Source organism: Neomonachus schauinslandi, chromosome 12 (assembly GCF_002201575.2).
Source record: "Neomonachus schauinslandi chromosome 12, ASM220157v2, whole genome shotgun sequence".
NCBI lineage: Eukaryota > Metazoa > Chordata > Mammalia > Carnivora > Phocidae > Neomonachus > Neomonachus schauinslandi.
In genome coordinates this window covers 90,656,617-90,681,009 of record NC_058414.1, presented here as the reverse complement: position 1 = coordinate 90,681,009, position 24,393 = coordinate 90,656,617, and the positions used below count along the sequence as shown (strand labels likewise).

Here is a 24,393-nt window from a genome sequence, read left to right as displayed (position 1 = left end):
AGAGGGAGAAGTAGGCTCCCCGCTGAGCAAGGAGCCCGAAGCGGGGCTCGATCCCTGGACTCTGGGATCATGACCAGAGCCAAAGGCAGACATTTAACTGACTGAGCCAGCCAGGCACCCCAACGGTTCCTAAAATATACCTGTTAATCCTTTCAGATATATCTGAACTTAAATGTACTCAGGTTTCACACTGAAAACTTAGCTACTGTTCAAAAAGCAAAACATGAAAAAACTTTTTTAAAATATAAAAGACATCAAAACAGCTTTCCAAATAGCACTGCTGTATATTATCTCCTTTCTATTGAAGTTAAAATAAAGAAGAAATTAAGTATCTGAATTTCCAATCCTGTAAAAATTAACATGCAGAGAGTTTCTGACAGAAGATGTCGTATCTGCCATTTTTTCACCATCAATCTTTTGTTTCATTCCTATACATCAAGCAGTCATTAACACAAAATTCCTACCTTTAAGAAGTATAAAATCTAGGGGGGCGGAGCAAGGTGGCGGAGGAGTAGGAGACCTGGATTTCGTCTGGTCTCAGGAATTCAGCTGGATAGGGACCAAACCATTCTGAACACCTACAAACTCAACAGGAGATCGAAGAAAAGAAGAGCAACAACTCTCTCATCAGAAAAGCGACCACTTTCTGGAAGGTTTTTTCTGATTTGTTTAGAGTATATTTTCTGGGGACGTTGTTACTCTGCTAGCATTTTGTTCTCTCATTAATCTATTCTCCTCTGCACAAAATGACAAGACAGAAAAAATCACCTCAACAAAAAGAACAAGAGGTAGTACCGACTGCCAGGGACCTACTCAATACGGACATTAGTACGATGTCAGATCTAGAGTTCAGAATCATCACTTTAAAGATACTAGCTGGGCTTGAAAAAAATATGGAAGTTATTAGAGAAACCCTTTCTGGAGAAGTAAAAGAACTAAAATCCAACCAAGTAGAAATCAAAAAGGCTATTAATGAGGTGCAATCAAAAATGGGGGCGCTAACTGCTAGAATAAATGAGGCAGAAGAGAGAATCAGTAATATAGAAGATGAAATGATGGAAAATAAAGAAGCTGAGAAAAAGAGAGATAAACAACTACTGGATCACGAGGGCAGAATTCGAGAGATAAGCGATACCATAAGACGAAACCACATTAGAATAATTGGGATCCCAGAAGAAAAAGAGAGAGAGAGAGAGGGGCAGAAGGTATAATGGAGCAAATTATAGCAGAGAACTTCCCTAATTTGGGGAAGGAAACAGGCATCAAAATCCAGGAGGCACAGAGAACCCCTCTCAAAATCAATAAAAATAGGTCAACACCCCGACATCTAATAGTAAAACTTACGAGTCTCATAGACAAAGAGAAAATCCTGAAAGCAGCTCGGGAGAAGAGATATGTAACCTACAAGGGTAGAAACATTAGATTGGCAACAGACCTATCCACAGAGACCTGGCAGGCCAGAAAGGACTGGCAGGATATATTCAGAGCACTAAATGAGAAAAATATGCAGCCAAGAATACTATATCCAGCTAGGCTGTCATTGAAAATTGAAGGAGAGATAAAAAGCTTCCAGGACAAACAAAAACTAAAGGAATTTGCAAACACAAAACCAGCCCTACAGGAAATCTTGAAAGGAGTCCTCTAAGCAAAGAGAGACCCCAAAAGCAACATAGACCAGAAAGGAACACAGACAATATACGGTAACAGTCACCTTACAGGCAATACAATGGCACTAAATTCCTATCTTTCAATAGTTACCCTGAATGTAAATGGGCTAAATGCCCCAATCAAAAGACACAGGCTATCAGACTGGATTAAAAAACAAGACCCATCGATATGCTGTCTGTAAGAGACTCATTTTCGACCCAAAGACAGCCCCAGATTGAAAGTGAGGGGGTGGAAAACCATTTACCATGCTAATGGACACCAAAAGAAAGCTGGGGTGGCAATCCTTATATCAGACAAATTAGATTTTAAACCAAAGACTGTAATAAGAGATGAGGAAGGACACTATATCATACTTAAAGGATCTATCCAACAAGAAGATCTAACAATTGTAAATATCTATGCCCCTAACATGGGAGCAGCCAATTATATAAGCCAATTAATAACAAAAACAAAGAAACACATCAACAACAATACAATAATAGTGGGGGACTTTAACACCCCCCTCACTGAAATGGACAGATCATCTAAGCAAAAGATCAACAAGGAAATAAAGACTTTAAATGACACACTGGACCAAATGGACTTTACAGACATATTCAGAACATTCCACCCCAAAGCAACGGAATACACATTCTTCTCTAGTGCCCATGGAACATTCTCTAGAATAGATCACATCCTAGGTCATAAATCAGGTCTCAACCGGTACCAAAAGATTGGAATCATTCCCTGCCTATTTTCAGACCACAATGCTTTGAAACTAGAGCTCAATCACAAGACAAAAGTCAGAAAGAACTCAAATACATGGAGGCTAAAGAGCATCCTACTGAAGAACGAATGGGTCAACCAGGAAATTAAAGAAGAATTAAAAAAATACATGGAAACCAATGAAAATGAAAACACAACTATTCAAAATCTTTGGGATGCAGCAAAGGCAGTCCTAAGAGGAAAGTATATAGCAATACAAGCCTTTCTCAAGAAGCAAGAAAGGTCTCAAGTATACAACCTAACCCTACACCTAAAGGAGCTGGAGAAAGAACAGCAAATAAAGCCTAAACCCAGCAGGAGAAGAGAAATAATAAAGATCAGAGCAGAAATCAATGAAATAGAAACGAAAAGAACAGTAGAACAGATCAACGAAACTAGGAGCTGGTTCTTTGAAAGAATTAACAAGATTGATAAACCCCTGGCCAGACTTATCAAAAAGAGAAGAGAAATGACCCACATCAACAAAATCATGAATGAAAGAGGAGAGATCACAACCAACACCAAAGAAATACAAACAATTATAAGAACATATTATGAGCAACTCTATGCCAGCAAATTAAATAACCTGGAAGAAATGGATGCATTCCTAGAGATGTACCAACTACCAAAACTGAACCAGGATGAAATAGAAAACCTGAACAGACCTATAACCACTAAGGAAATTGAAGGAGTCATCAAAAATCTCCCAAAAAACAAAAGCCCAGGGCCAGATGGCTTCCCAGGGGAATTCTACCAAACATTTCAAGAAGAATTAATACCTATTCTTCTGAAACTGTTCCAAAAAATAGAAATGGAAGGAAAACTTCCCAACTCATTTTATGAGGCCAGCATTACCTTGATCCCAAAACCAGACAAAGACCCCATCAAAAAGGAGAATTACAGACCAATATCCCTGATGAACATGGATGCAAAAATTCTCACCAAAATACTAGCCAATAGGATCCAACAGTACATTAAAAGGATTATTCACCATGACCAAGTGGGATTTATCCCTGGGCTGCAAGGTTGGTTCAACATCCGCAAATCAATGTGATACAATACATTAATAAAAGAAAGAACAAGAATCATATGATCCTCTCAATAGATGCAGAAAAAGCATTTGACAAAGTACAGCATCCTTTCTTGATCAAAACTCTTCAGAGTATAGGGATCGAGGGTACATACCTCAATATCATAAAAGCCATCTATGAAAAACCTACAGCGAATATCATTCTCAATGGGGAAAAACTGAGAGCTTTCCCCCTAAGGTCAGGAACGCGGCAGGGATGTCCACTATCACCACTGCTATTCAACATAGTATTGGAAGTCCTAGCCACAGCAATCAGACAACAAAAAGAAATCAAAGGCATCCAAATTGGCAAGGAAGAAGTCAAACTCTCACTCTTTGCAGATGATATGATACTTTATGTGGAAAACCCAAAAGACTCCACCCCAAAACTGCTAGAACTCATACAGGAATTCAGTAAAGTGGCAGGATAGAAAATCAATGCACAGAAGTCAGTGGCATTCCTATACACCAACAACAAGACAGAAGAAAGAGAAATTAAGGAGTTGATCCCATTTACAATTGCACCCAAAACCATAAGATACCTAGGAATAAATCTAACCAAAGAGACAAAGGATCTGTACTCAGAAAACTATAAAATACTCATGAAAGAAATTGAGGAAGACACAAAGAAATGGAAAAATGTTCCATGCTCATGGATTGGAAGAACAAATATTGTGAAGATGTCAATGCTACCTAGAGCAATCTACACATTCAATGCAATCCCCATCAAAATACCATCCACTTTTTTCAAAGAAATGGAACAAATAATCCTAAAATTTGTATGGAACCAGAAAAGACCCCGCATAGCCAGAGGAATGTTGAAAAAGAAAAGCAAAGCTGGCGGCATCACAATTCTGGACTTCCAGCTCTATTACAAAGCTGTCATCATCAAGACAGCATGGTACTGGCACAAAAACAGACACATAGATCAATGGAACAGAATAGAGAGCCCAGAAATGGACCCTCAACTCTATGGTCAACTCATCTTTGACAAAGCAGGAAAGAATGTCCAATGGAACAAAGACAGTCTCTTCAACAAATGGTGTTGGGAAAATTGGATAGCCACATGCAGAAGAATGAAACTGGACCATTTCCTTACACCACACACAAAAATAGACTCCAAATGGTTGAAAGACCTCAATGTGAGACAGGAGTCCATCAAAATCCTAAAGGAGAACACAGGCAGCAACCTCTTTGACCTCAGCCGAAGCAACTTCTTCCTAGACACATCGCCAAAGGCAAGGGAGGCAAGGGCAAAAATGAACTATTGGGACTTCATCAAGATAAAAAGCTTTTGCAAAGCAAAGGAAACAGTCAACAAAACCAAAAGACAACCGACAGAATGGGAGAAGATATTTGCAAATGACATATCAGATAAAGGGCTAGTATCCAAAATCTATAAAGAACTCATCAAACTCAACACCCAAAGAACAAAGAATCCAATCAAGAAATGGGCAGAAGACATGAACAGACATTTTTCCAAAGAAGACATCCAAATGGCCAACAGACACATGAAAAAGTGCTCAATATCGCTCGGCATCAGGGAAATCCAAATCAAAACCTCAATGAGATACCACCTCACACCTGTCAGAATGGCTAAAATTAACAAGTCAGGAAATGACAGATGTTGGCGGGGATGCGGAGAAAGGGGAACCCTCCTACACTGTTGGTGGGAATGCAAGCTGGTGCAGCCACTCTGGAAAACTGTATGGAGGTTCCTCAAAAAGTTGAAAATAGAGCTACCATATGATCCAGCAATTGCACTACTGGGTATTTACCCCAAAGATACAAAAGTAGGGATCCGAAGGGGTACGTGCACCCCGATGTTTATAGCAGCAATGTCCACAATAGCCAAACTGTGGAAAGAGCCAAGATGTCCATCGACAGATGAATGGATAAAGAAGATGTGGTATATATATACAATGGAATATTATGCAGCCATCAAAAGGAATGAGATCTTGCCATTTGCAACGGCGTGGATGGAACTGGAGGGTATTATGTTGAGTGAAATAAGTCAAACAGAGAAAGACATGTATCATATGATCTCACTGATATGAGGAATTCTTAATCTCAGGAAACAAACTGAGGGTTGCTGGAGTGGGGGGTGGGGTGGGAAGGATGGGGTGACTGGGTGCTAGACACTGGGGAGGGTATGTGCTCTGGTAAGTGCTGTGAATTTTGCAAGACTGTTGAATCTCAGATCTGTACCTCTGAAACAAATAATGCAATATATGTTAAGAAAAAAAAAAAAAAGAAGAAGAAGGTAGCGGGAGGGGAAGAATGAAGTGGGGGAAATCGGAGGGGTAGACGAACCATGAGAGACGATGGACTCTGAAAAACAAACAGGGTTCTAGAGGGGAGGGGGGTGGGAGGATGGGTTAGCCTGGTGGTGGGTACTGAGGAGGGCACGTTCTGCATGGAGCACTGGGTGTTATGCACAAACAATGAATCATGGAACACTACATCTAAAACTAATGATGTAATGTATGGGGATTAACATAATAATAAAAAAAATAGAAGTATAAAATCTAATGAGAGTCACAGAAACATACGCAAATATAATAGTAGATAAAAATCAGTAATAGTATGATGGACATATGCACAAAGGATTTGCAAACAGAGAAGAGAAATTCAATCCAGTCTTGGTCATGAAAGGCTGCCAAGAAGAAAGGAAGACAAACCTAAACTGAAGCTGGTAGTCTCTAAAAAGATGAACATTAGTTATTCAGGAGAAAGAAGAGGCATTCTAAGAAATCTACCAGTACCCAGGCAAGAGAGCATCATATACTGTGAGCCCCAAGGATTAGAAGCAAGGTGTTGGCATTGAGACATTCAGGAAAACATAAAGAAGGTCTTCAAAGAATCATTAGATGGGAGGAGAGGAAAAAGGAGAAAAAAGATTGTAGAACTCCTTTTTACTACTTAAAACTTAATAGTTTCCTAATTGCTATTATTATAGAAATATTTACCGCTAGTAAAAAAAATGATAGTGCTTTACTCTCCTGGTCTTTCTTCTGTCAATATTTCTTGCCTTCCTTCTAAGTTATATAAGGATAAACTCAATGTTAACAGGCTGACAGAAGAATCCTGAGGAAATACTGTGAAAATGTTTCAAAATATATTTAAAACTGGACTTCTGAAAAGATTCCACTGTTGCATTGGGTTTTGTTTTTTATTGACCATAATTCCTATAGCAAAAAGATGAACTGAGAATTCCAAGCCGAGCTTGAAATTTCAGACCTGCAAGGCATTTCTTCTTATTTTTTTAAGCACATAAAAGCCATCATTTAAAGGATAACCTGAGTAAACATGGCTATACGTACCAAGCATAAGAACTATGAAGAACAGAGCTGTAGGATACAGCAAATTTCAAATTTTTCAAGGTTGGAAACCCTTATAAGTGTTTACAAATAATCATGAGCCTCAGCTCTATATGCATTATAGGCAAATTATTTTATTAACTACATTGGCTACTGGTAATGCCTTAAGGCCCACTTGGGTTTCATAGGCTTTTAAAAATTAGAAAAAAATGATTTAGTCAATTGGGTATTGGTTCCTTATAATTGATTCCTTATAATTTGCTGAACCCATTTTCTCCTACATGTAAAATAAAACAATCTCCCTCTCTCCTATGTCAAGAAATCATTGTGCAAATTAAGTAACCATCTTCTATTTTTACTGTTTTCTCTTATTATAAACAAAATCATAGAATAAAATCAGAGAAATTTTTAAACAGAAGAGACTACCTGTATGAATGTCTTCTTACACGTATGTAATAACAATATTCAATATTCCTAATTTTTCATTCATAATTGAAAAAAGACAATTCTCTAATTTTCTACTTTTCTTCTTTTTCGGTTTCACTTTCAGAAAAACATTCAGGAAAACAGAGAAAGTAAGTACTATATAGAAATTGTTTTTCATACATCAATAAAGCAGTTTAAAAAAGAAGACTCAAGAAAGAGTGTATCATTGAATATTATGAAAGAAAAAAATTCTAAGAGTAAATACAATGCATGATTAGGAATAGTTTTAGAAAGAGTTACAAATCAGTTTTTTAGTAAGTCTTGAACTCAATGTTTGAACCTAGTTTATAGAAGTTTATCCAGAAGTCCATTTCCTTATTTCAAAATGGTTACAGAAAAATTCTGCCACCTGATTCCAGAAATGGAATAGGTGAACAGAAAGCTGATTTGGATGTCCTAATTTGATTTCAAAGGCTAATTCTCTGTGGGATCCTTAATAAAATGAAGGTAAGGCGGGAATTTTTCAGAATGTTTATATGGTTCGACTTCCAGTGGCTACATATCTTCAAGATCCTTGCTACTAAAGGCATAGTTGACAGATCCGTGGCATTAGCATCTCCCAGGAGCTTGTAAGAAATACAGAATCTGGCTCCACTCCACACTATTAAACCAGAATCCTTGGGTGATTAGTAGTATGCAGTGACTGAATATTTTCAGTAGCAAGGTTATAGATTACTATCAAAATTGTTCATCTAATAACACAGCCACTCTTCTGTAGCAAATGGGGTTGAAATACACAGTACCACAGATGGATGCCAGAGTAAATAATGTACTGTCGACAAGAGAAACACAGCCTCTAAGCTCAGGTGTCCAAGACAGAATTCTGGTTATATACCTCTTAACTTTGTAACCTTAGGCATGTGACTTAACTCTGTGCCTTGGTTTCATCATCCATATAATAAGGATGGACGGTATACCTAGCCTTTTTTTTTTTTTAAAGATTTATTTGCAGCCTTGACCTCACGACCCTGAGACCACAACCTAAGCCGAAACCAAGAGTCAGAAGTTTAACTGAATGTGCCACCCAGGTGCCCCTAGCTATAAAAAATGAGCCAGCAATTGCACTACTAGGTAGTGCAAAGGATACAAAAATGCGGACTCAAAGGGGCACATGTTTATAGCAGCATTATCAACAATAGCCAAATTATGGAAAGAGCCCAAATGTCCATTGACTGATGAATGGATAAAGATGTGGTGCATATATTACATAATGGAATATTACCCAGACATCAAAAAGAATGCAATCTTGCCATTTGCAATGACATGGATAGAGCTAGAGAGTAGTATGCTAAGTGAAACAAGTCAGTCAAAGACAAATACCATATGATTTCACTCATATGTAGAATTTAAGAATTTAAGAAACAAAATAAATGAACATAGGGGAAGGGGGAGGCAACCCTTAAGAGACTCTTAATTATAGAGAACAAACTGAGGGTGGATGGGAGGGAGGTGGGCAGGGGACAGGCATAAATGGGTGATGGGGATTAAGGAGGGTACTTGTTCTGATGAGCACTGGGTGTTATATGTAAGTGAGGAATCACTAAATTCTACTCCTGAAACCAATATTACGCTGTATGTTAACTAACTAGAATTTAAATAAAAACTTCAAACAAACAATACCCCCCACCCCTCAAAATGATGCATAAGTTTAAGTGAAATATTATGTGGAAAATGTTTAGAATTAGTGTCTGGCACACTATAGGTGATCAGGAAATATTTACTATTATCATTATTTTTAGTATTAAGTTCAATAGCCACTCAGAGAAAACCCAGAAAAGAATAAAACAGGAATGACAATGGTAGATTAAAACTGAAGTTATACCTAAACCATGACAGTTAAATATATTTTTAAAAACTAAAATATTTTGACCAATTAAAATTAGAAATAGGTAAAAAATTAGAAATAGGTAAAGGGCAATGCAGTACAAACAGACTAATAATGAACATTTCTGAATTTCAAGTATTCCAATACCTCCACTGTTTCTCTGCGGTTTGATGGTGCGTTAAATGCATTACTTAGTCTATCTTACCAGTCGCTTGCTATAAAGTAACGCTGTACTGCTGCCACTGGAAACTGCCCATTTAGAAAAATGCATGACATGTTCCAATTGTTTAGAAAGTCCAGCCACTTCCTGTTGTTGTTGCATAAGTTTCATGCGATGGTCCTTTGCAAGGCTCTGAAAAGAGGAAAATGTCAACATTCGTCCTGCATATAACATACTTTAACGGTCATTTCCAGATTACCAAATTAGAATAACTGCCACCTCTGAGAACCCAAATAACAGAAACTTAAAATATGCTTAGTGTTTTTCTCCCTTAGTATAAAGGATCACTCTCACTGCCACAAAAAACTGTGCCCCAATACTGCAGAGCTGCTGCTGCTGCCACCACCATCACCACTGCCATTCCTGCCTCTGCATCCCCACTTCCACCCCAGGCCCTTGGTCTAGTTTGACAGGTTCTGGGAATTTAGGTCTCTGTTCATGCAACTTCCAATATCCAAAAAGGGACAAAAGCCATGGATTAACTATGACAGAGTAAATGCCTGTTAAATTCAATATTCACAAATAAAATAGAAGTATCATCCAGCAATCTTAATAAAATTACCAGATCACACAATTTGTGCAATCACAGGATTTCACTTTTCAGGCATTCCAGTCTTGACTGCAACCACTTTGTGCCCAGTCATGCCATATGGTAGACAACACTTATACTTTGTATGTGGTTAGAAAGGGATATGATTTTTGTCTATTGAGAACTACCTTGGGAGCCAATTGATAAGATGACTAGAGGAGCCAATGCAGTCTCAGAAAAACTACATAAAAGCAGAATACAGAATACCTCTAAGCGAAGTACATAAGCAAGAATACAGATTAATCAAAAGTAGAGAGCATTGGGGGTGCCTGGGTGGCTCAGTCAGTTAAGCATCAGACTCTTGGTTTCAGCTAAGGTCATGATCTCAGGGTCCTGGGATACAGCCCTGCATCAGACTCTGTGCTCAGCGGGGAGTCTGCCTAGGATCTTCTCTCTCCCATTGCCCCTCCCCGTTTGCGTGTGTACGTTCTTTCTAAAATAAATAAATCTTAAAAAAAGAGAGACAGAGAGAGAGCGCGCACTGAACTTGGGTTGTTTTAAAGTTCTTTATCCAAAAGTCTTTGTCTGCAAGGAAAGGGGAAGACAGTAGGGTTTTCTACTGATCCTGAAGTTTAACAGTAAAATTGCTACACTCTAATATGGATTTACATTCTCATTAAAAAAAAGGAACCTGGTTCCTGACCCTAGTCAGTTTCAAATTTGGAAAATACACAGGTGAAGTGAATTAAGGGAAAAACTGCAATGACGGTCAATGGCTTTGTCACGTCTAATTTAAGTTTAGAGATTACTTATTTTTTACAGAGGTCAGAAATATCCTAAATGTTTCTTTGGAGACATACTAGAAAGAATATAAGTTCTGTTGACTTTGGGAGAGATTGCATATTGACAACAAGAAGCCCTAGTTACTTGGGTCTTCTATGGTAACAACTATTTGGGCCGATTTCTGGATTCTTAGATAAAAGTGGCTACATTTGTTTTAGGAGGATTCTGTAAACCAGGAGAATGGATACGAGGACCAGAGTAAAACTGTATAGAACTGTAAGTCAATAAAGTTGATTACAAATAATACTGATGACTAGGTTCATTCCCAGAGATTTGGGATCTGGTCATCTTTTGTTATCTTCAAGTGATTCCGATTTACAGAGAAGTCTGGAAAGAGCCACAGCAATGTGTGCACTGCTAATCTCTGAGAAAGCAAATCTAAGTGATGTTTGATTTTAAGCAGAGCTTGGAAAACTTTTTAAATTGTTTAAATGCTTCTATTTAAAAAAAAAAAAAAAATCAAAGAACCTTGAAAAAATAGTTCCCGTAAATGAGGTTGCCTGGACAGAACACTTCTTCACTAAATAAGTATCTGTTTCCAGAAGAACAGAGAATTATTTTAGTCTTTGTTCTTGTATGTCTGATAAACCATGGGAATGACCATGCTTTCCCAGGAAGGATAGGACTCTCTGACAAAGACCTTATAATTCTGTCAACTACAAAATAAAGAGTTTGAACTAAATTATTTCTAGGAGTGTTTTTTTTCTTTTTCTTTTTTTTTTTTTTTGCATCTTTAAACATCAGAATTCTTATTCTCTTTTCATTGTAAATTGCTGCTTTACTGTGAATTCTTTCTGCACCAATGTACTAAAAGAATACTAAAATACCATGCAATTAATATTACTTTAATATACCATGAAGAAGTTGTAACCTCAAACACTGATTTTGGATCCTGACCTTCATGAGTGTAATAAAGCCCCCGAAGACCATACCTTTCTTACCATGGTGAGAAACAACTATCCTAAGTGCCTTGAACAATCCTCGCTACATACTGCTTTCACAGTTAAGACTATAAAATGTTGAAAGCAGAAGGCATATCCTTTTACCTAATTTCTCAAAAGGTTAATTAAATGTGTATGTCTGAAAATGAAATACGGCTTTGTTATCATTCTAAGAATTTTTGCTCAGTTGCACCGCTTTGGGGACCCAAAGTTGTTACTTCAATGAATCTAAAATGATTAATCTCTTCAACATTTACAGAGCTCCTTCTTCAAGCAAGGCATTGTGCTTTGTGCTACCAAGTACACACTAAGCCATAAACTGTCAGCTACAATGTAGAACTGGGCAAAAGAAAACTTGGGAATGGGGCGCCTGGGTGGCTCAGTTGGTTAAGCGACTGCCTTCAGCTCAGGTCATGATCCCACGGTCCTGGGATCGAGTCCCGCATCGGGCTCCCTGCTCTGCGGGGAGCCTGCTTCTCCCTCTCCCACTCCCCCTGCTTGTGTTCCCTCTCTCGCTGTGTCTCTCTCTGTCAAATAAATAAATTAAAAAATCTTTAAAAAAAAAAAAAAAGAAAGAAAGCTTGGGAATGGAAAAGTATTATTGAGTCATAAATGGAAACAATTAGATGAAAAAGGGATTCCAAATTCACAAATACATGAAAAAATACTATATTAAATTGCTACAACATACTGTCCCATTAACAGTAACTTACCTCAAGCTGATGCAGTAGAGCTTTTCCTTTTTTATTTATTTCTACCATCAATGTAAATATAGCAACTTTAATATCCTGTTCCACCTGCTTTTGATTTTGATTTACTTCGATTATCCTGAAAATTAAATGAAAGAGGGGAAAAAAATCTAAAATCTAAGGCAGAATATTGTTTTCTAATATGTAAAATTGATTTTTTAATGTAACTTAGGCCAAGTTTTGTTTTAAACTCTTAAAAGCTCAGCTGTTTCTAAGGGTCCTTCAGTTTGAATCGACTTTCTTGAAGATGACATAGCAGAAATGTAATTCTTCTGAAAGACACAGTCACTTAATTCAATCTTAAAATCAAAATGTATAAAATTGCAAGAGAATGAACACATTTTAAGAAAATATGGTTTGGAAAGATCATGATGAAAATCACCCAAGAAAATCAATACTTGGCCTAAAAGGTGGACAAAAAAAAAAATGATTTATAAACAAGAAAACCATGACTCTGAAAGTGTTTGATTGTATCCACTGTAACTAAGAAGTAGGAAAGTATAAATGTGTCACCCTTAGTCATCTGAACTGGTACAGCATTCATTATACCTGCACAGAGGCAAAGAGAACAATAGTAGTTTGCTACTTTTAATAACACATTTGTCTTGAAATAAGCAGCTAAATACTACTTTATGTTTCATCAACTACCATGTACCGTTTCTCCTTTGATTAGAGAAAATGGAATGCTGTTTTCATGGAGATTGAGATAGACAGAAAGAAAATACACAGCATCACACCAGACCATCTTATAGAAACAGAAGAGAATAATGGGACACCCACACTAAACATTTTGAGATAAATAAAAGTTTCATTTCTCCAGTCTGTTTCTCCAAAAGTTACCCACTGAAACTTAAAACTTAAACTTAAAACTTAAAATAGGGAATGGATTTTATTCTCTGTTGTAAATTCTTTAAGGTATTTAATTGGCACCAATATTGGCTATGAGATCAAGAAACCCAGACAGATCTGGGAAGCAAATAACCCCCTGAAACAAAATGAAACAAACCCCCCAAAACTAATTTAAATCCTCATGATGGTTGAACATGATGAAAAAAGGACAAGCAATGCTATGTTTGCACATGCATAAAAATGAATTAATACCAAGTAAGCCAACCCAGTAAATGTAATCCTTTTATAATCAGGTAGTCTATACAGATATGAGCAATTAGCATTTAATCCAAGGATTCTTTAAGTCTTACCACAATTCAAAAACCAAAATCCTTCCATTCAATAATGTATGACTTTGTAGAAACAGCATAAACCACTAACAGAAAGGTAAAAAAACAAATCTGGAGAATTCACACTACCTGATTTGAAGACTTACTATAAAAACCTACAGTCATGAAGAAAGTGGGGGTACTGGCGAAAAAGAAAAACACAAGAGAACAGAAAGAATAGAGTTCAGAAGTAGCCTTATACTTATGTTGTCAACTGATTTTCTACAAAGGAACCAAGGCAATTCAATAGCAACAATACAGTCTTTTAAACAAAAGGTGTAGGAAAAAATGGACATCTGTATGTTACAAAAAAGTGAACTTTGGCTTATAGGTCACACCGTATACATGATAGAATAAGATAAAAGTCAAGAATATATTTTGTCAAGGGTGGATCTTTTACACAAAATTAGTTATTTTACAATTGCTACCATTTGTCATTTATATGGTAGAAGCACCCAGAACTATCTCTATCATTCTGTAAATATCCTTTACACATTTTCAACTACTCAGATAAAAAACTTTTAAACCCACCACTTACTCTATTTGGCAAAAATAGTATTGTGATTAGAACATGGTAAATGAAACAGTATTTGGTTAATACACTTGTTATGTGAAAGAGAAAGGTAAAATGAGAGCTGATAAGAACAATAAAAACAAAAGACACAATAGAACTGTATTATCACAATGAATAAAAATGGGTATAATACTGAAGCATCAAGAAGAGGGTAAATTATGCTTAAGAATATCTTTAAAAGAATTCAGTTAAACCAGGGAATTACTTGGAAAAAATTCCCACCATAGCCATGCTCCAAAATGACAAGTATAACAGATTTTGATGATTGGTCTTAAGGAAGATGAACCACGAAAGATTTTTTCTCTATGAGTGATTCAAATCCCCTGTGAGGACTCTCTTATTCAGGCTCTTTCTAAAAAGCATTTCTTGATTTATTTAGGTAGTGATAGGTTGCTTTTGTATGCAAAACAACAAAAGAAGGGAGATATGGGATTTCATAGGTGTTGTAAAGGTTGTAAATATGTCAGTGTGGGTTCCAAATGGGATAAAAAAATGGGGAAGACAGAAAAACTCCCTCTTCCATGTGGAGGTTAGTGGTTTACTCCCCTAATCACTGAATTGTGAGATATGAGCCTTTGTACAGTTGAAGAGGAGGACTCCTATGGAAAACAAAAAGTATAACAGGTAACATGTAGAAACTATGTAAGTATTGTATCTGATAAGGAATAAAACGTGTGTGAAACTGTTTAATGGTGTCCTAAGATCTCCACTTTATTGCAGTTAAAAGATGAAAGCACAGAGAAGGCATCTCAAAGTTGGCCAACACTTAAAAAAGCAATTTTATATATATAATCAAGTAAAGTATTTTACCATACTGGTAAAAACAGTTGATTTTGTTTTTAAATCCTGGCATTTCTTTAAAATTTGAAACACCAGATAATTATAAATTATCAATACCTACCAGATAAATGAGCCATTACTCAATGTAGTTTATTACCAACAGTTTTGAAATTTCATGGCTGAAAAGAATGTTTTCCAGCCCAATTTCCAGAAACCCAGTTTTTGGAGAAGTCTTATGAACTACATGTTATTAGAGCCATCTAACAGCTTACTTGGACCTATTTTACCATGAGCTAAGTAAAATGTCTGTTCTAAAAGTAAATATACTTAATACATGATATAAAGATGATTTTTTACAACACCACAAATGTAAATTTACCTGTTTTGGATCTGATTTCCTGTGAATTTTATGTATTTTGTTTTTTCCATCAGTTTGGTGATTAGTGTATCTATGATCACTTTCTGATTCTGAAAAGCTTCTTCTATAAATTGGTATCTGGGAAGATAAGTAAACAAGCCAATTATTTCAAGCTAATATATCTAAAATGAGGAAAAGCCCCCAGATAGAAACAATTTAAGATAACAAGATTATAAAAGATGTAAATAATAATAATCTTTAAAAAAACATTTTAATATATCTCTAGAAGGCAGGTTTTTCATGCTCTCAAAATTATCCCTAAGAATGAGGGAGTCTTTTTTTTTTTTTTTAGAAAGAGGGAGTCTTTACAGATATTATTCATGGATACTCTAAATTATTTTGGAAATTTGGGGAAGATACACATTTTATAGTTTTAGAGTCTTAGAGAGCTCACTTGGCTGACCTGGCAAAAAGTAGTTACAGATATTTAAGTAGATTTATTTACTATTTTGCAATTTCATAATTATGAGAGTTTGATGCTGTAAACACACATTTTAGAGATCACTTTTAAACATTAGGTGGTTGTGCCACAGAGGTCACAAATATATGCCTTTGGGAAAAAAGGAAAGAGTAAGAAAAACTCTTGATGTTATGCCTTGCATGCAATAAGGCTTCAAGCAATGTAACATACAGCACTTCAAAAAATTTAACTTGGAAGTCAACATGATAACCTCTGACAAACTATGTAGATAACTCAAGAGTAGCTCCAGGGAAATAGTAATGTAGAAGATAACTAGTTTTATTACTTTTTCATAAAATGCATAAAATACAGTATTTTACATAATATGATTTAAAAGTGCAAGTGCACTTAAATCAGTAAGTATTATAAATAGGGTTGCCAGCATTAGAAAAAAGGGGAACACAGTTAATAATTCTGTTGGATTTCCTTCGTATATAATGCACTCTTTGGGACCCTGATATAGTGTAACGTTAAATGAAATGCTTAAAATAGTCATTGTTGGGCGCCTGGGTGGCTCAGCTGGTTAAGCAGCTGCCTTCGGCTCAGGTCATGATCCTGGAGTCCCGGGATCGAGTCCCGCATCGGGCTCCCTGCTCGGCGGGGAGCCTGCTTCTCCCTCTCCCTCTACTGCTCCCCCGCTTGTGCTCTCTCTCTGTCAAATAAATAAAATCTTTAAAAAAAAAAAAAAATAGTCATTGTTGTCTTGTTCCTAAACTTGTCTAAAAACTTTCAATATTCCAGTTACGATGTTATCTAGTCCTTTTTATAGACAATCTTTATCAGGTTTAGGAAATTTCCTTTATTCCTCATTTGCTAAGATCTTCCTAATGGGTGCATACACTTTTTTACAGAATGTTTCTTCTGTCTCTATTGAAATCATCATGTATCTTTCCTTTATTCTTTTAATATGAATTACATGAATGATTTTCAAATGTTAAATGAACTCTGTATACCTAAAACAAAGCCAACTTGGTTGCAATTATATTATCCAAAAATCACAATACTACTGGATTTGGTTTCCTACTTTATTTCTTAGAATTTTCACATTCATTTCATGGGTGAGACTAGTCTGTCATTTTCTATTTTTATTCCCCAAAAAACAAGTTGGAGAGAATTCATTCTTTTATCATTCTCTGGACAAGGCTGTATGTATTTAAAGGTGTTCTTTTTACTGCACCTATGTTGTTGATTCATCAATTAAGTCATTTGGGTCTGTAGTTTTCTTTGTGAGAAAGTTACAAATCATGGATTTACATTAAAGGGCTATTCTGGTTTTCTAGCTTATCTTGTGTTAATTTGGTTAAGTTTTATTTTCTAAGAATTATCCTCTTTCAAGTAAAAATTTTCAAATCTATTGACAGATAACCTTTTCATAATTTTAAATGCCTTTAGAGATGTGTTCATGCCCCTTTTTGCTCCTAGCATTGGTTGGGTGGGCCTGCTCTCAGTCACTCTTAAAGGAATTTGTCAATTTACTAGTCTTTTGAATGATTTGAATTTTGACTTTACTTCATTAATGTCTGTACTTATCCTTATTATGTCCTTTCCCCCCATTTACTTTAGGTTTAATATACTCATTTTTCTAATTTGAGGTAACTGTTTAGTGCATTTACTTTTTATCCTTACTATCTACTATATACATTTCATGATATCTATTTTCCTCTCATCATGGCCTTAACAATATATTTAGGATATTATTTCCACTATCATTCAGATAAAAATATTTTCTGATATCCACTGGGATTTCTTCTTTGATGCTTTATTTACATTTATTTCTAACTGCTTATTTTGAAATAATTTCTGAGTTAAATCTGCAATGGTACAGAGATCTATACCTTTACACAGCTTAGTTTTTCAAAAATTGACTCATCATAACTCTTTAACACCTTAATAATCAGTACGCATTTCCTGGGCGCCTGGGTGGCTCAGTTGGTTAAGCGACTGCCTTCGGCTCAGGTCATGATCCTGGAGTCCCAGGATCGAGTCCCGCATCGGGCTCCCTGCTCGGCAGGGAGTCTGCTTCTCCCTCTGACCCTCCTCCCTCTCATGCTCTCTGTCTCTCATTCTCTCTGTCTCAAATAAATAAATAAAATCTTTGAAAAAAAAAAAATAATAATCAGTACGCATTTCCTAAACACAGGGTATTGTTATGCAACTACAGTATAATAATTAAATATAAGAAAATGGACACCAAGATAATACTCTTACCTACTCTACACATCATATTCTAGTTACATCATTTGTTTCAGTCATGTCCTCTAAATCACTTTTCCCCTTCTAGTCCAGGCTGCAGTATGGGATCATGCATTGCTGCATTTAGCTTTTGTATGAATTTCATTTCTTCACTTTCAAATTTTTGGAGAATTTTCTCATCTATTATTATCTTCTAGATTTAATTGCATTGAGTTTATGTTAGACTTTGTATGATTTTAACCCTGTGAAATTTAAGACTGCCAATTAAATTTTTTCTTTTGATGTTTGAAAAGAATGTGTATTATTAGGTGCAGTGTTCCTTAATGTCCACACAGTCTTTGCTAATTAGGTTATTTGAATCTTACTGAAATATCCTGATTTTTAATCTGCTTGTTTTGTCAATTATTGAAAAAGTATGTTAAAATTTCCCACTCCATGGATTTGTCTATTTGTTCTAAGTTCTGTCATTTTTTGTTATATATTTTAAGCCTATGGGCATATATATATTTAGAACTGTTATATCTTTTAAATGGAGAGCCTTCTATTGTATAAAGTGTCCTTTGTCTCAAACAAGTCACTTTGATATAACAGCTTGCCTTTGCTTAGTGTTTATGTAGTGCATCTTTTCCTAATATTCTTTCCATATACTTAGGTTTCAGTTGTTGTTCTTATAAAAACAGTAAATAGCAGATTTTCTATTCTCTTTCTTATCCAGGATGAAATCTTTTAATTTGGAACATTTTATCCATTTACACTTATTATAATTACAAATATACTTATAGATTTACCAACTTAGCAAGTCCTTATTAAATCCCATCTGTTGTCTTTTTTTGGCCTATGTTCAGACTGATTAATTACTCCACTTCCCCTCTCTGTTAACTCTGATAATCACAGACATTTTTACTATTCTTTTAGTGACTACTCTAGGCATTACAAAATACAGATCTGGACTCACCATCTAATATTAATTTGTACTTTTTTACCCTTTTGAGTCTTAGAACACGAATTACATATCCTCCTAACATGTCTGTTGTGTAATACACAAAACACACACACGACACACACCAATAAAACATTTTTGTTACCTATGTCAACATTTATCCATATTTACTCACCCTTAACCTTTTTAACTGCTCTTCATTCCACCATGCGTTAACAACCATTTCTCTTTTGCCTAAGGTATACTTTTAGTGAGGTTTTACTGGGGATTTATTATCCTAGTTTATTTTGTCTGAAAATGTCTTTCATTAATCTTCATTTTAAAAAATGAGAGTATAAAATTTTAGTTTTGTAATTATTTTCTTTTTGTACCTTAAAAATATTTCTTTCTATCCTGCTGGGGATTTATGGGGCTTCCTTAACATGGGGCTAGACATCCTTCTTCAGTATTACCACATTCTAAGCCATTATATTCTGTCCTTAAATGTTGCTTCCTTCCCGTTCCCTCTCCCTTCTCTCTTCTTGGGCCCCAGTTACACCCTGTATTACTACTACTTCTACTTTATCCTTCTATTTACCATGCTTCATTCTGGATATTTTCTTACTTTTCTTCTAGTTCATTAATTCTCACTTCCTGCTATGTCAAATCTGTTACGGCCACTAATGAGTTATTTTCAGTTATGGCAATTTTCAATTCTGGATTTTCCATCTCATTCTTTTTTATAGTTTTCAGTTCTTTACCCAAATTTTCCATTTTGTCTCTTATCTTCAGTATAGAAAGATGTAGCCCTAAGGGTCTTTTTATATTATTTGTTGTATCTGCTAGATTTTGTTCACATTGTTTAATCTCCTAGAATACTCAATTACTTCTAATTATGTGTTGGACAATTCTGCAAAATTCATTACTGAATAAATCTAAGGCAGAAGATGATGTTTCCTCTCTTCAGGAAGGATTTACATTCGATTCTACCAGGGCACCAGCAGTATGATATCAATTTACTGTCTGGGTACTAAAAAAATTTGATGCTGAGGCTTCAGTCCCAGTCAGGAACTATTTAGTATAGTAGCTAGTTCATCTTTACTGTAATAGTGTAGACTTTCAGGATTCCAAATCAAGGCAAGGAGAAGCCTTCCACCCCTGTAACCCCTGAACTCCAATTCCTATCTTCCCAGCCCTGTGGCCTATCAGAAGTGTTCCCCAATCTCCTGGTCAATGCCTCAAAGGGGAAAAAAGCTCTTATCATTCTCTGTTCCCACTCCAACCTGATCTAGTAATTTTTTACTAATAAGCTCTAAAAATTTTTTATCAATGATTTCTATATTTTGTCCAGGTTTTCTAGTTATTCTCACTGGTATGGTTTGGTCTAAATTGCCTAGTCTGTCATTATTGGAACCCTAGACCAATTTTTTTTTTTTTTTAGTTTTTATTTAAATTGCAGTTAACATACAGTAAATAATATTAGTTTCAGGTGTACAATTTAGTGATTCAACACTTACATACAACATCCAGTGCTCATCACAAAAAGCGCACACCTTAATCCCCATCACCTATTTAATCCATCCCCCCACCCACCTCTCCTCTGATAACCAGCAGTTTGTGAGCCTAGACCATTTTAAGCAATTTTATTTGTATCAATCAGAATCTTACTATTTATTTATTTTTTTAAAGATTTTATTTATTTATTTGACAGAGACACAGTGAGAGAGGGAACAGAAGCAGGGGGAGTGGGAGAGGGAGAAGCAGGCTTCCTGCCGAGCAGGGAGCCCGATGAGGGGCTCGATCCCAGGACCCGGGGACCATGACCTGAGCCGAAGGCAGATGCTTAATGACTGAGCCACCCAGGTGCCCCCAGAATCTTACTATTTTAAATAAATCAGTGGTTGCTGACTCAAATGCCTATGGGAGGTCAGATTTAAAAATAAGCTTTGGTAGGAACTATAATGAATTGGGAAAGGCATGCCTCGTTCTACAGAACACTAAAATGAATTCCACCCAAATGCTGACATGCAAGTGTATGGGGCCCAAAGCCATAATAGGTTCCAAATCCAAAGATCTAAATTTTTTTTCTTATTGTAAAATCTCCTCATTTTACAAACAACCATTTGGCAACAAATTACATTTATTTTCAAATAGTGTGTAGGTCAGTGGTTCTCAACTCAGGGTGATTTTGTTCTGTAGGGCATTTGGCAACATCTGGAGACATTTTTGTTTGTCACAACTGGGAGGATGTTACTGGAATCTAGTGAATACAGGTCAAAGATGCAGCTAAACACCATACAATGAACCAGAAATGCCCCCACAACAACTATTAATAGCACCTAAGTTGAAAAATCCTGGAACAAGCCAACATACTGCTGGCCAAACAAAACTTTTTTGCTGACTGCCATTTGGCTGGGGTGCCAGGAGTCCTCTATTCCTCATAAAGTTTATTATAAATATAAATATATAATTAAAGATGCCAGTACCTATGCTCTTTATGCTCTAATAACTGGCAGTCCCGGCATGTCAGTTTATCACATGTTTCACAGTAAAGCTTCAGCTGCTCCTTCTTATGAAAAGGACAAAACACTGGTCGCTGACTGGTCACACCAACTGCCTCTGTAGAAACAATGGGAGGCAAAAAGAAGAAAATTAATGTAACTGAACACTACATAATTACTATTAGTTTAAATTCGAATCTACTGAAATATAAAATAGCTATAAACAGTTTCTGACACTATCACTACTACTAGGCTTTATATATATTAAAATAGCATCGTATGGTGACAGATGGTAGCTATTCTTGTGGTCAGCACAGCATAATATATAGACTTGTCAAATCACTATGTTGTACATCTGAAACTTATGTAACATTGTGTGTCAACTATATTTCAATTAAAAAAAAGAAATAAAATATTAAGTATTCTCAGCATTTTAGAAGGAAAAGATAAATAAGATTTTCTTCCCAGAAATTCAAATTAACTCAGGAGAAAAAGAAAGTATATAGTTAAAAATATGCTTTATGAAATTAAAAAGTCTTAAGAAAATAACCCAGGTAAGTGAGTGTGAATCAACTGGATGTTTTCTACTCCAAATATGGGAGGAGATAGTTTTAAATGGAATTCAGAAAATCTAATAAAAATGTATAAACAGTGTGATGGAAAAGTTATTTTCCCACTTCTGTAAAAAATCCTTACAGAGGGTATGGTACCCATTAACACAGAAATAATCATAAAGTTTTCACTATATACTATAGTCCTCCATGTAACTTCTTTTTAATTTTCTTTCTTTTTAAGAGAGAGCACACAAGTGGGGGTGGGGGCAGAGGGAGAGGGAGAGGGAGAGAGCAGGACAGGGGTCTGGATCTCACAACCCTGAGACCACAACCCGAGCTGAAATCAAGAGTCCATGCTTAACTTAAGCCACCCAGGCGCCCCAACCATATAACTTTAAAAAAAATTTTTTTTTTAATTATTAAAATATAATGTATTATTTGTTTCAGGGGTACAGGTCTGTGATTCATCAGTCTTACAAATACACAGCACTCACCACAACACATAATCTCCCCAATGTCCATCACCCAGCCACCCCGTCCCCTCACCCCTCTCCACTCCAGCAACCCTCAGTTTGTTTCCTGAGATTAAGAGTCTCTTATGGGGGTGCCTGGGTGGCTCAGTCGTTAAGTGTCTGATTTCGGCTCAGGTCATGATCCTGGGGTCCTGGGATCAAGCCACGCATCAGGCTCCCTGCTTGGTGGGAAGCCTGCTTCTCCCTCTCCCACTCCTCCTGCTTGTGTTCCCTCTCTCGCTGCATCTCTCTCTGTCAAATAAGTAAAATTCTTAAAAAAAAAAAAAAAGAAAGAAAGAAAAAAGAGTCTCTTATGGTTTGTCTCCCTCTCTGGTTTCTTCTTGTTTCATTTTTTCCTCTCTTCCCCTGTGATCCTCTGCCTTGTTTCTCAAATTCCACATATCAGTGAGATCATATGATAATTGTCTTTCTCTGATTGACTTATTTCGCTTAGCATAATACCCTCTAATTCCATCCATGTTATTGCAAATGGTAAGATTTCAATTTTTTGATGGCTGCATAATATTCCATTGTATATCTATACCACATCTACTTTATCCATTCATCTGTTGATGGACATCTGGGCTTTTTCCGTAGTTTGGCTATTGTGGACATTGCTGCTATAAACACTGGGGTCCAGCCATATAACTTCTGAATAGTTACCCAGAGTGACAATAAAACTGAGCAATGCTTATGTTATAATGTTAAATAAATAAAAAAAAAGAATACAAATAAATATAATTATTGATTAAACAGTAAACATCAGTTATGTCACTAATAATCAAAGGTAAAATCCAAACATTTCAGAAATAATTCCACTTCCAGCAATACCCACTATTAATAACCTGTTATGTGTTCATCTGGTTGTTTTTCTATGTATATAACTACATACATTAGTAGGTACTTTCTTTTATAAAATTTAAAAAAACGGCATTACACACACTACTTTATAAGATTTCTTTACTTAAGAACTCTTAGATACCTTTCTTATTTTGTTTTAGTTTGAGAGAGAGAGAGAGACAGAGCACGCGCACACACGCATGTGCACGCTCACACATTGGAGCAGGGGGGAGGGGCAGAGGGAATGAGAGAATCTCAAGCCCACTCCACGCTGAGTGTGGAGCCAGACGTGGGGCTCACAACCCTCAGATCATGACCTGAGACCCAAAATCAAGAGTTGGATGCTTCACCGACTGAGCCAGCCAGGTGCCCCTCTTAGATACCTTTCTGGGTTAGTAAATATATCAATTTATTTATTAACTGCACAGTATTTCATCAAATGAATATAACCCTTGCAGTGGACGTTTGAATGTTTCTCATTTTTCAATATTGTATGATAATGCTGAAATAAACATATGAAATGTATAAGTCATTGAATGTTTCCACAGATAAATTCCTAGTAGCAGAATTGTTGGGTCAAAGGGTGATTTATACAAATATAAGTACATGATCCTCCAAAAAAAAATTGTACCAATTTGTACTCTTACCAGTGTAGAGTGGCTATTACCTACATTACTAACAGCATTTTGTCAGTATTTTTTTTTTTTTTTAAGATTTTATTTATTTATTTGAGACAGAGAGAGCACATGAGAGGGGGGAGGGTCAGAGGGAGAAGCAGACTCCCCGCCGAGCAGGGAGCCCGATGCGGGACTCGATCCCGGGACTCCAGGATCATGACCTGAGCCGAAGGCAGTCGCTTAACCAACTGAGCCACCCAGGCGCCCTCATTTTGTCAGTATTTTTAATCTTTGCCAATCTTACAAAAAAAAAGATTTCACTACATTTGGACATATTTCTTTAATAACTGAGATAGAACAACTTTTCACATCCATCAACCATTTGTATTTCTCTTAAGAACTGTCTGTTCATAA

The 24,393-nt window shown here is 36.2% G+C and overlaps 1 protein-coding gene across 2 annotated transcripts in view; it reads right to left on the bottom strand.

Moving 5' to 3' along the window:
* TRIM24 (tripartite motif containing 24) overlaps window positions 1-24,393 on the bottom strand; it is a 118,465-nt gene that overhangs the window by 30,171 nt on the left and 63,901 nt on the right. For both annotated transcript variants that reach the window (XM_021693038.1, XM_044920256.1), the window contains exons 4-7: window positions 21,442-21,574; window positions 15,345-15,461; window positions 12,359-12,473; window positions 9,318-9,464 (exon numbers count right to left, since the gene is read on the bottom strand). In XM_021693038.1, the coding sequence (XP_021548713.1) occupies window positions 9,318-9,464; window positions 12,359-12,473; window positions 15,345-15,461; window positions 21,442-21,574 (512 nt within the window). The remainder of the gene's footprint in view (window positions 1-9,317; window positions 9,465-12,358; window positions 12,474-15,344; window positions 15,462-21,441; window positions 21,575-24,393) is intronic.